Raw genomic sequence first — 18053 nt, forward strand, 5'->3', positions numbered from 1 at the left:
TACAGACGGCCTTTAAGATTTGAATGAAGCAAAACGAATTGGTTTTATGGACTATTAAACATAAATTTGAATTGTTCTCTTTCCAGCTGGCCCTTGTTTCAATTTATTTTAACTAAGTATGGCAATACCTAGACCAGTCGTCAAAACACACTTACATCTGTCTCGGGACTCGTCTCACCAAGCTGGCAAGAGACTGTTAGGGTGCTCCGCCGAAACACAACATAATCGTCCTCGTCCTTGACTGGATGTGAGAAACTGCTTCCCGTTAATGCATGGGCATCATTCTAGAAAATCATGTATCCAAAAAGAGTTTTGATAAAGTTATCTGTAAATTATCAAGTAGATAGAACTCATTTTCACATTTGTATCACATGTCTTCTCTCGGGTTTATATCATTTCAACTACAGTCCATCCCGCGCAGGAATCGTTCTAAAAGATAGTATGAGATTCCAGGTGTCCAGGATTATATTTAGATCAGTTAAAATATGCTTAAGCTGTCAGAAAAGTAGGAAAACCAAGATGGCGTCTGAAATGGCCAACCGTTGAGAGATACAGCTAGAACAGTATAGAGCTTGCTTATCACTGTAGATATGTCACAGATAAGTCTAATAGTATATTCAGGCTTCAGGATATTCATTATTTTGTTCAATTGATATTATCAAAGTAGAAAAGTTACAGGGTATTGTCCGAAATGCAAGATAGCAGTCAAATTGTTTATTAGACCAAGCCCAATAAAAATGTACGAACATGAAGAAAGAAAAAAGAGAAAAAAAGAGAAAAATCTAAACAAAGGGAAGGTAAAATTTTGTTTTTAACATAGAAATATGTGTGGTTACAGAAAAGAATTTGCCTCACCCCTTACATTCAGACAAGGCTCGAAGAATGCTAATTTGAGACAGAAAGATTTATTGGAGAATGACACTTACCAACCATCGACCCCAGTGTGACTGCCTGAATTGATCAAGCTTAAATACATCAATAAAGGCTTTTAAAAAAGTTGTTGTATTGCCCTTTACGACCGACCCCAGAATCTTAAAATATACAGTCGGCTTGTTATCATCTTTTTTTTAACCGCTTTTTAGAGAAAAAAACGTTTTATGAATTAAAACAAGGATTAAAGCATTCAAAACTGAAGAAAACAAATCAGCCCAAAGAAGGAAGATTTGTTTTATTTGTTAAAGTCGACCGACCGACCGAAGTAATGGCACCTAAAGGGTAATACAGCATCTTTTTTAAAGGCTTAATGATGCTTCACATTTACATTTACCCAGTTTTTGTCATGAAGCATCTTGACGAAACAGACTTCCAGAACAGGTTGTCTATTGTAAGGCAAGACTCTAGGTAGAAACGACATGCATGACAGTAATATGCCCTTCAGAAATAGTAAGTCCCAAATTAAGGCAAAGTACCCTCCAGAAAAACGGCTGATTGAGACCTCTAGCCACCGTTCTTGTACTGAACAAATAATGTCAGACGAATGAGGAAGTCGTTTAGGTGTACCTTCGAAATAAAACAAACAAATTCATTTCAATGAAGAAATGACGGGGAAAGGACTTAAATATCAGGGACTTTTCTTAGCTAAGTAAAGTTAAAGGTATATACCAGTTCTGGTCATGCGATTGCATTGTGAAAGAAACATTGTGGAATCGATCAGAAAAGGTTGATCATCTAGCATATAAGTATTTGTGTGTACTGCAAGGTTCTGGAATCATCAAAATGATAAGAAATTTGGCCCAGTCTTTGTAAAGTTACAAGCACTGTGCACAGAAAGATGTGAATGGGACTACACTATATCTATCCAGTCCGGATAGATATAATAATTTACCAAATATATCAATTAGTAGGCGGTTTGCCGGCAAAATTTGTTCCATCACATATTAGTCAAAACATATTCTTTCACATGATTGGTAATAAGAGCTTCCATTTCATTTTTCGAGAGGGGGACGTTTCCAAAACTGGCCTTTACCTTTTATCCTTATTACACATCGTGTTTTGAGAACTGGAATACAATTGGAATGTTAAAGTTACAACAACAAAAGCAAACACAAAAACGAGATTAATTCCAATTGTTTAAACATATTTGTGGCTTACATCTAGTAAATTAGATCGACTGATCGATCCATACTTAAAAATAATTCGGAACCGATTTTGAAGCCAGCGGGATTTGAACATTAAACATTTTTTTCCAATACAGATCCTATTTACTGTGTGTGAGCCACAAATAGGTTTAAGCAAGTGAAATTTCTCCCAGAACAATTAAATTGTGATATTGATATATTCAATTTGATTCAATAAACATTATTTCCTTCACAAATTCAAAATGAACATTCCAAAACATATTTTTTCTTGTAATAATTTTTCTGTCGAGTAACATAACAATCCCCCACATACTTATATAAAGGCTAGGCCTCAATCTTTTAATGGAGGAAATTGGAATTCTATTTTCTGATCACCTTGTTTACTTTACCTTTAAACCAAGATTAGCCACTGTTAAATTTTCTGTGACAATTCATCTATAAATAATGTATTGCATTTAAATTAGAAAAAATGTCGGCTAAGTCCCCCCAAAACCACAGAAACTGTTTAAAAAATATCCAACAGATTGGGGATGTAAACATCATAATAAATGGATCACGGCATATACGTGTACACGTATTCACAATTTATAATGCATGCTAATTAATGTTAGGCTTCATTCAATTAATGGACATCCTAACATAATTCTATGTTTTGGCAACATCGCCATTCCTTGGGCCGTGTTTTGTAACGTTTGTGTTATTCCACTATTACATTTGTTATTTATTGTCAAACTTAGTAAATATGAGGTCACGAAATGATATCCAAGTTAATCGTTTCGGAGGACCATAGTTTCTTGTCTAATGAGTTCCCAACTGGTATTGTAGATATTTTCGGTGAACTTGCTATGTTTTTTTTTTAGCGTGGACGTATCCGATATCGCAATCTGAAAATTGTAGAATGGGCATTTATCTTCTGTACTAAAAGTTATAACAATGTTTATCAAAGTCTGCCAGTGTCGGGGTTTGGGGAGTTATGTATCCCTACATTAATCATGTTAAATGATGTACAGTCTGTAGTGCCAATGATGACCTCCATTTGCAGAGATGAGTGCCCCCATCTCCAACCAAAACAAAACAGAAAATCGAGAAAACAAGCTCTTAAAATACAAAATAAGCCAAACTCATTCCATAATCATTTTGCCTCATTAGGTATCATGTTTTAGAGTAATGTCAATGGGAAGTAACTCCAGTAGATTATGTGCCACCTCACACCAAAAAATACTTAAGAGACAACAACACATAATTTGCTTTAAAATGTTTATACATACGGAAAAGCTGAAAACTTGATTTCGATACCTGACTGGTTCCAGGAATACAGTACGGACTGTATTTTATTTGGAGCAGTGACTATTGCACAGTGAGGTATTATCAGCTTTGCCGGTTTGTTAAAGCGTAACCCAGACGGGTAACACTGGAACCCATGGCTAACAAGAACCTCGTCGTCTTTCAGTGTGAGGCCATTTGGAATCTTGGTCAGTACCCCAAGACTGATTTTCTGATCTTCTTCAAGGGCACCGGGTGGAATGTGGAGTGTAAACCCATGGGATTCTGAAGACAGCTCTCCTCCAAGGGCTCCAAAAATGCCATTTGCAGAGCTTCCATCTGAAAAAAGCAAATGTATGTATTAACAGAATATGTTACATTATATGTATCATACAGTGCGTCCCAGAAAAAAGAAACCAAGAATTATCAAAATTTATTATAACTTTATCACAATTATGATTAACAAATGACACATATTTGTAAAGCTTAGGTCCTCTTTCATTAGATGCAACTCATATAATGCAAATTTGACGCATGGTTGATTAAAAAAATTTGAAGAAAGGGTACCAAAAAGTTGTTTGGCGAACGGTATCTGAATTCCAAAGAGAATATCACATTTTCCAAAAATGTTCATTTTCTGACCTTTCATATGTCACCTCAATTAGGAAAAAACCAGGAATAACAAAGTTCAGTTTGTTTAAAGTAATGCTTGCATATCCATAATTTTAGTAAACAAATTCGTTTTTCCTGGCTGCCTGCCGTAGCAACAAACAACAAACTCCGTTTTGTTGACGATCAGCCATGTATGAAGTCTTTCGTCTTCTCTGTTGTTAGGGCAGACAGCCAGTGGAATGGATTCGTTTAATTGTTGAAGGTTGATGAACAAATTGCGTAATTTTTGTCTGAAATGTTACTTTTTATATTCCTTCTAATGTATTAACCCTCTAACATGCAAAAAATCCATAACAAAATGCTCAAACCACACAGATATTTATTGTTTTCTTGGAAGGCGTCACTGTGCAACACCATCTAACAGTGATTAACAGTAAATTCTGCTAACCATTTTTGAACTTTCCCAACCGTTTGTCCATGAAAAAAAGACATAAAACAGGCTTTGAAAAATCTTTCACCATTAAAATGTCTGGAATGCTTTATAGAGCCAATTAATTTCCTTGTGACTATTTACATTCACCTAAAATGTAATTAAGTTGTAATAATGTAGTTAGGAGATTTAGGGAATCGATCAGATCAGTTTTTCCCATTTTGTAAATTAATAATGGTCCGTTTTCACTCAAGTTTTCAGATTATCTTTAATTGTACATCTAGCACTGAAGTCACTACCGTAGCACCACTTTCTCTCATCTTAACAATGTTACCAAGTCCCTTTAAACGTGGTTTAGTCCTGGTAGTCCTTCAGATTTGTGTGGCCTTAAATTACCCTCCTTTCGATTTCATTTGAGGATTCTACAGACCACACTCTGTGATATTCCAAGGAGATCATCAATATAGGCTTTATTTAGCGTAATGCCAGTGGCGGCGGACAAGGCATAGTCTATGGAACTTACGCGTCCAATTTGGTTGAAAATGATATACTTCCAATGCTGATAACATGGACTCATCGAGTACAGTTTCTTCAAAGGAAATTGTATTGCCTTTATTAGCACCAAACAAAGGGATAGCTTATGCATTTGAATGCTATGCATAAATGCATTTAACCTCTGAGATTTGGACTCATTTAATCATTACACCTTGTCAAAGGTGATTACTGACATCTTTCAATAGAAATAAACAGAGGAATCTGTTTGAAACAAAATTATTTCAAGTTCATGGGAAATAGTGTAGTTGGATTTTTTAAACAGTACGTGATTTTAAAAATAAAAATAGATATTTATGTTATGAGGCAATTAGGCATTCAAAAAGTCCTTTATTTTCTCCGTACTTACTGGTATGGACTATTTATTTAAAGGTCCCCTCTAATCAAAACGGGCTTAAAATTGGAAAAAGAGACATACAGAACAAAATTTGACGGAGATTCCGAATATGACAATGATTTTTCTTAGAAATCATCAATAATTCTGGAATCTAGCTTTAAAAATGACGATGATGATGGGGTGCGGACGCACGCGCGTGCCTGAAGTAAGCGACTTTACTCTCAGATCCTCATCAAGTTCATGCAAGTAATTCACATTATTAATTGATGATGATCATCCCAATCCTTTATTGGTGACCTGATAGTATCGGCAGATTCCAGCCATAAAATTGATAATACAAAACTAAGCCACAAGCGCAAAGGCACGAAAGCCCAAAAACAATTGATAACAATAGACACCGTAGACTCTTTGCCCCATTCGTTTGATAGTTTGTGTTCTAGACGAAACTGACGCCAGGCTGACAAGAACACACACGCAAAATAATGAAAGGACTGTGGTATGAGTCTAAGCAAAAATCATCTGCTTGCGACTTTTCGGCGAAAAGTAGGGTGATTTAGGCATTAAAATGTCTTTAAAAAGGCAAAGTATGATATTAATTGAAGAAAAAAAAGAGACATTGATCCAAAAAATAATAGCACTTGATAATTCCAGAACTTTTCTGATCATTTCGTCATTCCTAGTTATGAATTACAATGAGATTGTAAGATCCTTAGTTGAATATTGCTCCGGTCGTCTCATTTTCGCTCGCTGAACAATTGCCAGCACAAACGTAGCTACTTCGACAGAACTACCAAACTAGAATATTTCACTGTGGGTGAACCGGGTGTGCGGAAATGGTGTGTTGGGGAGGGGGGTGTGAGAGTGTGCGTGTGTGGTAATTGTATGTGTGTCAACAATTAAATTCTAATAATGACAGATGGCTAATCATAGATCTACAATGACGAGTAAATTGTCAATTTACATCACAGTCCACGGATGAATGTGCTTTGAACGTATAGCAGACGGCAATCGGCGGATCAGACGACAATTGATAGTGATTTTATATGTGAGATTGCTTTGCTAAATATGAAATACAAGAACTTTTCCATATTTCTAAACTACCATTGATATCTGATAATTAAACAGTTAATAAAATAAACCTACTAAACTACATAATACAATGAAATACTTGACTTAAAGTAGGGGAGTTTGATGTGGTGCACAATTGCACCCCTCTGTAAATAATCGAATAGTCCATGGCGATCATGAATATTCATGTTTTTGCTTACCTCGGCAAAATGCTTGCCTATACTAAATGGAAAAATTACGGTGGGGTTTGGCTGAAATGAACATAATGAATCATTCAGAACTTATCTATGATAATTCATGCTTGTTTTCCTTTGTGTGCTTGACCTATAACCTTACAATCGGGTGGCAAATTGCGTCCAAAGTTCGCCTTGTTTCACATGTGTTATTTAGGCAATGGCGAGCTAGCGACCTATTTTGACCAAATTACGGTAGGTGAACTTTCAAAAGTCAATGGGACATAAGGGTTCCAATGAAAGAGCTAGTGTCAACGTACGTCGGGGTGGATGTGCTTTTCGTTTGAACAAAAAATGAACTTTTAACAATTTTGGGGGGTGAAAGTCCATAGGCTAACATGTTAGGCTGCTGGACTCTGACGATATGGGGCGTTGTCCAATGAGACTATTCGAAGCCATATGTATGACAAATACAAGGACATTCTCGCAATGACGTCAAATGCGTCACCAAGCCATGTGACCGTATTTACCTTTTTTCGAGGGGTTAAGCAAGCGTGAGATCTCTGAAAAATGGATGGTTATTATCAGTTATAAAGATCTTTGGTTAAAATTTGATCATGCGTTTTCAAGAAGAAGATGAAAATGTAAAAGGTTTACGGAGGGCAAACAGGGACGGACGGCCATATCTCACCTCGATCCTCCGGCTCAGGTGAGTTAAAAATATAATGATTATGCTAGTATTTGGGTAAAAAAAAAAGGTCAAGAAGGACCAACAGAAATGAAGATTTTTTTTTTTAAAGGTTTGACAAAACCTCTGTGATTCATGGCCTTTCACAATTTTACTTCTGACATTTTTACCTCTGACGTATTACCTCCGTATTAGCCAGCCTTATACATGTTTCACGCGCGCGCCGTGGTACACCAGAAGAATGCAAGTCTTGGAAGCTGCTCAAAATTACATCAAGGTATTCTGTGTCTCAACATTTTTCAAATTTCATAAAAGAGAGATAAAAAACTGTTTTCCAACAAGTAATATGTTTCCTTTGTTAGCCTTATCTCTTCCATCCCATTTCCATGATGTGTTGCAGTCTTAAGCGTGTGAAAGACTTTCAAAATTTCCATTTCTTGCACATCCATTTTTTAAAGGCATCGTTTAACAATGTTAGTGCCTGTGATATGCAGTAATATTGAAGCCTTTAACACAAAATTCGCTTCAAAATGATCAAGAAGTGCCTCACAAAAAAGGCAAATTAACCCGATCTGAACTTGATATGAACTGACTATGGATGGGGTAAAGAGGAGATGGACGTATTGAGGACAGTTTATGAATGAGCTAGGATCGTATTATAGACATTATTTACACATTCTACCCCGACCATAACCCGTTCTACGATTTTCTAGGACGGTTCCAGAACTTAGTTATATGTAGTTTGGTGTCATGGGGCTTAAACTACTGCTAATTGATGCTCGACCGCGTCACGTTGTAACACGTCCCTATTAGGATCAAAGTACGGCACTTCCGTTCATAGTACGGCAATCAGTCCATTCGTAGTACGTCTCGTTTTAAGTACTCCACCTAATTGCAGGACGAGGACAATGTTAAATAGGATATAAGTTCTAGAGCACCCTCCTATCCTAGTCAGTCCGAGCCCGTCTGTGAAGTTCTTAACCCTTACTGTACTGGGGGGGGGGGCTGGGAGGCCCCCCCCCCCTCGACATTTTCAGAGATTGCGCCGCAACCGCTTGGAATTTTGAATTGTCGTTTCAAGACTTTTTTCCCTCAAGTCTTACGCACATTTTGATACCATTTTCGTCGAAATTGGATATACCTGTAAGGCGTTACATAACAATTAGTATGCGCATGTCATCCCAAAAAATAACAATAAATAAAAATCGCATCAAAATTTGCATAAATTATCATTATTAATTACATTAAAATAACTTTTTTGTGTTAGAAAAGAAGTTTCATATGAATATTGAGTTTCAACATTAAAAAAGTGGAGTTTGACACATTTTCTGTAAAATGCATAAAATTAGCATTTTGCATAATTAATTAGGCTAACAACAAAAATTTGCATATTCGGAAAAAACTAATTATACTATCTTGTTCCTTACGTAAATATCTACAAACATGCAAATTTTTGTGTTCATCGGACAATCGACGGCCGAGATCATAGGGGGGCGCCCAGGCCCCCCCCCCCCCCCCCAGTCAGTGGGTGCTCAAAATAGCCCAGTACAGTAAGGGTTAAACAGATCGTCAATAGTTGCTACTACGTTCAACTCCGTTCGCACACAGTTTGAGCCCGTTTGGCAACATTTTCAAGAAAGTAGTGAAAACTGGTTTGTTGTGATAAAAGCTTAATCCCAAGCATCCGGTATTTTATTATCCTAGTAACTGGAAGAAATTGAAGACCGTGAAACAATAGGGGTAGCATGGGACCATTTTGTCTTTTGACATATTTTGACAAAGTTTTGGGAAATTTTGAAAATTGGCTGGAAAGTGAATTTTTACAATTTTGAACTGTTTAGATGCCCCTGTGGATGTATGATAAGCACTAGAAAATTTACCCTCTAAAACACTTCTGCTTTTGAGAAAAATTGAATATCAAAATTTACCGGTGCTCCCGGTAAATTTCGATAATTTTCAAATAGTGCCACACCTTTGTATCTTTGGAGAATCTACATATTTCACAGTTGGAAAATTTAATGAATGTATTTCAGCATTTGATTGTAAAACAAATATATCAATTATACACCTAAATTGTCGTAGTTTAACGAAGAATTTTGACAATCTATCTCTATATTTAAATGGTTTTGATAGACAATTTAGTATTATTGCATTGTCGGAAACATGGTTGAAAAAATCACATCCTAATCTATGTCAACTCAATAATTACTCTTTTATCAGTCAGGAAAGAGAAAATAGACGCGGTGGTGGCGTTGGTTTTTTTTATCTTGAATAATCTGAATTACAGTATAATGCATAATCTCAATATAAACAATGAATATTGTGAAGCTATATTTTTGAAAATCAACGAGAATGTTATTATCGGCTGTGTATATAGACCACCTGGTCAACCAATTAATGATTTTTTGAATATTTTACAAAATACTCTCCAACATATTCCACGTTCCATGTCATGTTATTTCTTTGGAGACTATAATATAAATCTTTTATCGTCTGAGGGCAATCTTTTCAATAATGAATTCATAAATATGTTTTGTTCTTTTTCATTTTACCCAGTTATTGATAAGCCCACCCGCATAACGAAAGATTCTGCTACATTAATTGACAACATGTTTACAAATAAGCCTGATACGGTCAGGGAAAGTGGCATTCTCTTTGGAGACATTAGTGATCATTTGCCCATATTTAGCGTTATTTCACCAAGTTGTATATTTTCTAACTCTGACAATGTAAACAGTTTTAAACGTGTAGTCAATGATTATAATATTGCAATATTTTGTAGACATTTAAGGGATTTTGACTGGAATCTTCGTGTGACAAATGTAAATGACATGTTCAAAGACTTTGTGGATATTTTTCTAGATATATACGACAAGTGTTTCCCTCTCAAAAAATCAAAAAATATGAACAATCGGAAGAACAAGGCTTGGTTCACAAAAGAACTAAAAAAAATGTGTAAAAAAAGACAAACTTTATACAAAAAATTTATATCACGCCGAACAGTAATTGATGAAAGAATTTACAAGTCATTCCGTAACAAATGCACAAAGGCAATACAAAAAACAAAACAACAATATTTTCAATCTAAATTTTGTGCCGTTACAGGGAATTCCAAGGCTACTTGGAAAGAAATTAATACGGTTTTAAATAGAACTAAAATTTAAAAAAATATCCCTTCCAAAATTGTAAATGACAATAATGACATATCTCACCCAAGGGAAATGGCTAACGAATTTAATAAATATTTCATTTCGATAGGCCCCAATTTACAAAAGAAACTGGATGATCCCCATGATACATGTAATAAACATTTCTCCAAATATCTTTCAAATCCTTGTTCTTCTTCAATATTTTTTCAACCGATTGTTGAAAGTGAAATTATATCCATTGTTGACAAATTTAAAAATGATACTTCTTCTGGTTTCGACCACATAGATGTAAAAGTAGTTAAGAAAGTAATACCGTTTATTTGTAAACCATTGAGTCAAATTTTTAACATGTCAATGTCGACAGGTCTTGTTCCTGATAATCTCAAAATAGCTAAAGTTTTACCAGTTTTTAAATCGGGGTCAAAAGAATGTATGTCGAATTATAGACCAATTTCTGTACTTACTGTTTTCTCAAAAATAATCGAAAAATGTGTTTTCAGTAGAATTTCCAATTTTTTATCTTCCAACAACTTATTAAATAGCACTCAATATGGATTTAGAGAGGGTTTGTCAACATCATTAGCAATTACAAAATTCACTCAAGATATTACAAATTCCATTGAAATTAAAAAAACAACAGTCGGTGTATTTTTAGATATGTCAAAAGCATTTGATACAATAGACCATAATATTTTAATACAAAAATTATATCATATTGGCATACGAGGTGTTCCCCATAAATGGATTGAAAATTATCTTAGCAATAGAAAACAATATGTTACAATTAATTCTACAGACTCAAATATGCTCAATGTTGTTTGCGGGGTTCCACAGGGTTCTATCCTCGGCCCATTATTATTTCTAATTGACATAAATGATATTCAGTGTTCATCAAATGTCCTAAGTTTTATACAGTTTGCCGACGATACAAGTATTTTTTTTACGCATAAAGATATTCCCCTTATTAATACCACGTTTAATAAAGAATTACAAAATGTATATCAGTGGTTAGAATGTAATAAGTTAATTATAAATATGTCTAAAACTAACTATATGGTTTTTAGCAATATGAATTATAATATTGATGATATAAGAATCCATATGGACAAATCCCAACTATTACATACAAATCATACCAAATTTTTAGGTGTTCATATAGATGAATCCATGTCTTGGAAATATCATTTAGGAGATGTTTGTTCTAAAATTTCTCAAGTTGTTGGTATCCTATATCGCCTGCGCAATTTATTACCCGAAAAAATTCTTCTTACTATTTACAATACCCTTTTCCTACCCCACATATCATACTGTAATATAAATTGGGGTGGCTGTCCTAAGTCATATTCTGATAGAGTCTTTAAACTACAGAAAAAAGCCATTCGCCTGATATCAAAATCCTCGTATAACTCTCATTCTGCTCCGCTATTTCATAAGCTCAATGTATTAAGCCTATCCGATATTTGTCAGCTACAAACTGGCATGTTCATGTATAAATGTAAAAATCGCTTATTCCCTCGTTATATTACTGATCTATTTCCTATAAATGCAAGTATTCACTCTTATCAAACTCGGTCTTCTAATGATTTTCATTTCCCCAAAATACGTACGTCCTATGCAAAATCTACTTTATTTTTTACCGGCCCAAAACTGTGGAGTTCTTTACCAAATGAAATAAAAAAACTCAGTGTCACTCCAATCTTTCAAACGCAAACTAAAAAAACACTTGATAAATTCATACCGTAATCAACTACAACGTTAGTAGAGCTTCTTAACCCGTCCTTTCTTTCTTTATATACAAATTTACTTTGCTTTTTTTTTTTGTTTAACGCAATTATTCAATTGTTATTTAATGTATTAAGATTATATTTAATTGATCATGATGGGTGCCAACGCACTTAAGACTATTTTTCTGTCTTCCAGTTGGCTCCCTCCGCAATAATAACATGTTCTATATCACTACACTTTAATCAATCACTTATGCTCATTTTCCTCTTTGTCAATGTTACTGTAAATGTTCACATTTTGTTTTGGTATTTGTTGTTGTTATTGTATATACATGTATATATCTGTTATATGTAATGTACATCTTTGTACTTTTATTATTGTGGAAAATAAATGAATGAAAATGAATGAATACAATGGTAGCTGCGACCATGAAATTCTCAGAATATGTAGTTCTGATATATAATTTCCAAACGGGAATAGCCAATCGGTCGATTTTATTCAAGAAACACTGTTTTATAGCTTAATTAATATCTTGACCTTGAGAGGGGGCTATACAACAAAACAAGTTTATTATTTACGATTTCATCGCTTAGGCTCGATTTCAAGCGCGACAACGATCACTGAATATTGTAGGATCGTACGATATGTTTCCAAAATGTTCATTTGAACCACATTCATGACCCCATACCAAAACTTTGTAATACCTTTAAAATTCAATTGATGTGACAAGGAAACCACTTCTTTGACCAAATTTGCCGTTGAGAGTAAATGTCAATGTCAGTTTAAATGGTCTCAGCAGTAAAAAAAAAAACACGCCCGAGGCTGCAGGCGATTAATCAGATAATTTCTTTGTCAACGTGACCATGTCCAAATGTCTGACAGCGCAGTGCATTTCATGGACTAAGAGCGATTTTTTTTTTTTTTTTAGGAGAGACAGATCGCGGGAGAGAGAGAAGCGAAAACATTTGAATATCTTTAGATTTCTATCAATTCTTAAAGTGCATTCTGTAACCTTTCCGGCACGCGATATTAGGGACTTTTAGATTTGCACGTCGACATAGTGGACTGCTACGTGTGACGTCTTTTTAAGGCACTGTGACGTCCTTTTAGATCACGGCTGGAATGGGGATTAACAGAACAATGGATTTTGAGGGGGGCATTCTGGCAGCATTCCCAAAGCAAGTTGAATAAATCTGTGGCGCCTTAGTTTAGATAGAAAAACAAAACAAATAGAGCTTAAGCCCTCTCAGTGGAACTTGGGTTTGAGGATTAAAGCCTTATCAAAGGGCACGAGCGAGTTGACATGGTTTTGAACCCGGGACCTTTCGCTAACGAGATCACTGCTCTTCCACTGCTCTTCCACTGATCCATGTTTTGTGAATAATTATAGCATTCATCTGATTCGTGCTTACTTTGGTCGGTCTCTGCCACAATCACTGCCTTCTGACCCGAGTGCTGCACAGACTCTTCAACAATCACTGCCTTCTGACTTGAGTGCTGCACAAACCCTTGAAGGGCTTTACTTGTTGGACGGGGTGTTATCTCTGACAATGTGGGGTGAAAGAGATGTCTGATGTATTCACGTTGTTGCCAAACATCCATTTGCCTCAACTCTTCTGACCTTTCATTCCAGTGTAGTTTCTTGTTAAAAAAATGGTTCTGGGAGTAAGATAATGCAAAACTCTTTCAAACAATAATTAAACGATGGTATTTTGTATTCTCTCTCCCCCTCTCTCTCTTGCTCCTTCACAAACACACGCACACGCACTCACAAGCACACACACTGGCCTTTAGACGAGTTCTTAAATCATAATAATTTATAAACCTTAAAGCTTTTCCCCTTGAATAATGAGTACTAACTACAAACAAAATTAAAAAGATTTGAATTCGTCACTTTGACGTAGTAGGTGATACGTATGCGGTAACCCGACACATGCTCCGCCGACGATTGCTCCGCCGACATTTACTCCGCAAAACGCGACAATTGCTCCGCGACATTTGCTCCGCGACATTTGCTCCGACGTCAAATGCTCCGCCGACAGTTGCTCCGCCGACAGTTGCTCCGCCGACAGTTGCTCCGCCGACAATTGCTCCGCCGACAGATGCTCCGCCGACAATTGCTCCGCCGACAGATGCTCCGTCGACAATTGCTCCGCCGTCAATTGCTCCGCAAAACGCGACAATTGCTCCGCCGACATTTGCTCCGCCGACATTTGCTCCGCCTGAAGCGACACTTGCTCCGCCGACATTTGCTCCGCCGACAATTGCTCCGCCGACAATTGCTCCGCCTGAAGCGACAATTGCTCCGCCGACATTTGCTCCGCCTGAAGCGACAATTGCTCCGCCGACATTTGCTCCGCCGACAATTGCTCCGCCGACAATTGCTCCGCCTGAAGCGACAATTGCTCCGCCGACATTTGCTCCGCCGACATTTGCTCCACCGACATTTGCTCCGCCGACAATTGCTCCGCCGACAATTGCTCCGCCTGAAGCGACAATTGCTCCGCCGACATTTGCTCCGACGACATTTGCTCCGCCCAAAAAGTGTCCCATAAACTACAAATGCTACTAGTACTACGACAAATGCTTCGCCGACAATATTTTCTTTACACCTATTTTTTTCGTTTCTTTTTTTCTTCTTCATTTTCTGAATGCATTTCTTGAAATAATGTAGATGAAATGAAATGAATGAATGTTGATGAAGTGGGAGGAAAAAGGAGTTACCTAAAAGTCATTTCGAATATACTGAAATAACTTTCCATCTATCACTGTACGTCCCATATAATGTATACTAAACACTCATTACATGTCGTGGGAAGTTTTTAAAAAAAAGTAGAGCAGCAAGCCACATTCCCCAATACGCGCATACCTCCTAGTTAATTTCAAGTAGCTCATCAATATGTAATACCTGAAATTACCTCGATCAATGCATCTTACTAGGTAAAGCATTATACAATGTAATAGGTCATCATGGAAGTTTAGAAAATAAGTAAGAGGGATTTACCAAGTGTTGATCTTTTTAAGAGTTTTATAAAGAAACAAAAAGATATTGAATATTTCTCAGCGAAAAAAAGGAACAAGCTTGTTTCGCATTTTAAGAAATGGCGATTTGACTTATGATACTCATGTTGATTTAACTTTTATTCCTGTGCCCCCTCACTCCCCTTTATGCACTGGAGTTCAAACTATGATTTATATGTGTACAGTGTATTTTTTTTTACTATAATGTTTTTTTTTATAACTTTCTTGTCCTTTCATTATTGTTAGTTGTTCTTATACATATTGGTTTTTTTGTTTGTCTAATTATTACCAATGACTTGTAAATATGTAATTTTAATATGATTGAAAATTTAATAAACACACAAATATAAAAAAAAAAGTTTAGAAAATAAGGGCACTTATATACGTAAGGAAGAGAACCCATTCAGACGGGAAAATGAGATGGCAGCCTTTCTGCTTATTCACATTTATACAAATCATTTTGTTGCAGTTTGATGTTAGTTCTTCATGATAAGCCAATTGCTCTTCTTCCGGTGGCTTCGTGAGTCCCTTAAATTATTTAGTGAAAACAAAGTACTCGAATGAAACGGAGTGTTTTGCACACTAACATATATATATTAAAGCTACATACACTTAACTAAAGGAAAGAAACCTTTAGAAAATGGACTGGATATTATTGAAAATATTATTCTAAACAAGAATGTACTACATGATTGTATTACTTTACGTTTCAATTTCACGAGAGAAATAGAACTCGAGAGGGGGAGCAGAGAAGAAGTGGTGGAAATGAAAGAAGACTAATAGCATGAGAGGAAAGAAAAGAGCAAAGAAGACAAGAAAACGGTGTAAACAGGAAAAGGAGGAGCATGGGAGAGGGAGAAAGAGAGAGAGAGAGAGAGATAGCCTTGAGCTTTGGATCAGCTAATGAGTAATACATGAAACAGATTTTGAGCGGAGTAATTATCTTTCGCCGGAGAACTTGCGTAAGGAGCTATAATTTTATTTTTTATTTTTTTAAATCAAACATTATGGGGAATAGCAAAAAACGGTTGTCTTTTTTGCTCTTTTCTTTCCTCTCATGTTATTAGTCTTCTTTCATTGAGGTAATTTCAGGTCTTACATATTGATGAGCTCTTTGAAATTAACTAGGAGGTATGCGCGTATTGGGGAATGTGGCTTGCTGCTCTACTTTAAAAAAAAAAACTTCCCATGACATGTAATGAGTGTTTAGTATACATTATGTGGGACGTACAGTGATAGATGGAAAGTTATTTCAGTATATTCGAAATGACTTTTAGGCAACTGCTTTTTCCTCCCACATTATCAACATTCATTCATTTCATTTCATTTACATAATGTCATGAAATGCATTCAAAAAATGAAGAAAAAAAGAAAGAAACAAAAACAACCCGTGAAAAAAAAATATTGTCGGCGAAGCATTTGTCGTAGTACTGGTGCCAGGTAAAAATGTCAGAGGTAAAAATGTCAGAGGAAAAAATGTCAGAGGTAAAAATGTTAGAGGTAAAAATGTCAGAGGTAAAAATGTCAGAGGTAAAAATGTCAGAGGTAAAAATGTCAGAGGAAAAAATGTCAGAGGTAAAAATGTTAGAGGTAAAAATGTCAGAGGTAAAAATGTCAGAGGTAAAAATGTCAGAGGTAAAAATGTCAGAGGTAAAAATGTCAGAGGAAAAAATGTCAGAGGTAAAAATGTCAGAGGAAAAAATGTTAGAGGTAAAAATGTCAGAGGTAAAAATGTCAGAGGTAAAAATGTCAGAGGTAAAAATATCAGAGGTAAAAATGTACAAGCAAAAAAAAATGAGTGCCGTTTTAATATCTCAGCACTTTTATCACACAGAATGTCGAGACGTAGAGCTACTGCATGGGCTTGTCTATTATATTCCTTTCTTCAATAATGTAAATTGTATAAATGGCTGTTTGTTGTATTTCGTACATGTCCTGAGGATAATACAATGTGGAAAATAGATTTTGAAATTTATTTTTTTGTGATCAGGCTTGCATATAATTATATTATGTATGAATGTCTAACATTTTTTGATATTTTGAATTGGTTGATGTGTTAATGTTTGTGAAACGGACCGGTTTGGCCGGTGGCAGCCTACAACCTAGCCCGTGTAACGTCCCAGAGACGAAAAAAGTCCAAACGAAGAAATGAAAGTTCTCGACAAAAGTCAAGTGTTAAAGTGAGTAGTGCATTTAGTGCAAATAATTACATATAATCACGAGGAATCACGAAAACACGAAAAATTTTATCAAAATGATAAAAACTTTGGCCCAGTCTTGGTAAAGTCACAAGCACTGTACACAGAAAGATATTGATATGGGACTACACAAACATATGGCAAATCAAATCAGGCCTCATTTTAAAGCCGTTACTTGTCATACCTGGGATATGAAGTCATTTGAAATAGATTTTCAGGGAATAACTTTTTTCTTTGATGTTCTTCCACATTTGCATAACAAGAATGATAACAAACGCTCACAAATTATTGTTCACCTTTCCCCAGAACTCAACCTTCTCTTTAATTGATGTAACATGGTCGGCTTTCTGCTTTTTATCGGAGTAACAAAGCTGCTTATTGATTTTCTCCCAGACTATTTTATACCGCAATAGTAATCGACAATATTTTATTGGAACGCGCGCACTTCGGGAATGTGATGGGTTAGCATTGATAACATGGCTTTCTGCTTTGTTTCAGAGTATCAAAATACCAAGCCCACAAGAAAGTGGAATTGTCGGAAATATGCATTTATTGGAAATTACATATAATAGTAGTCATTGCCACGCAGTTAAAATGTCCAACAATCTTCAAAAGTGAAGGAGAAGTGGGGGGCGGGGGGGGGGGGAGGTTCATTCATTTCTTCTCGTTCTGCACATTACTTCCTCCTCATTATTCTGAGCAACCTTTACATTCTTTCTTTACTGAGCGATTCTGTTTTTGGTGCTTTTTTGTACAGGC

General features: G+C 35.9%; 1 protein-coding gene across 1 annotated transcript in view; it reads right to left on the reverse strand.

The window, feature by feature from the left end:
- LOC105443050 overlaps positions 1-18053 on the reverse strand; it is a 56204-nt gene that overhangs the window by 22633 nt on the left and 15518 nt on the right. The window contains exons 10-12 of the mRNA XM_030993917.1: positions 13488-13617; positions 3508-3680; positions 156-284 (exon numbers count right to left, since the gene is read on the reverse strand). Of these exons, the coding sequence (XP_030849777.1) occupies positions 156-284; positions 3508-3680; positions 13488-13617 (432 nt within the window). The remainder of the gene's footprint in view (positions 1-155; positions 285-3507; positions 3681-13487; positions 13618-18053) is intronic.

This window comes from Strongylocentrotus purpuratus, unplaced genomic scaffold (genome assembly GCF_000002235.5).
Source record: "Strongylocentrotus purpuratus isolate Spur 01 unplaced genomic scaffold, Spur_5.0 spur5_scaffold_20, whole genome shotgun sequence".
Lineage (NCBI taxonomy): Eukaryota > Metazoa > Echinodermata > Echinoidea > Camarodonta > Strongylocentrotidae > Strongylocentrotus > Strongylocentrotus purpuratus.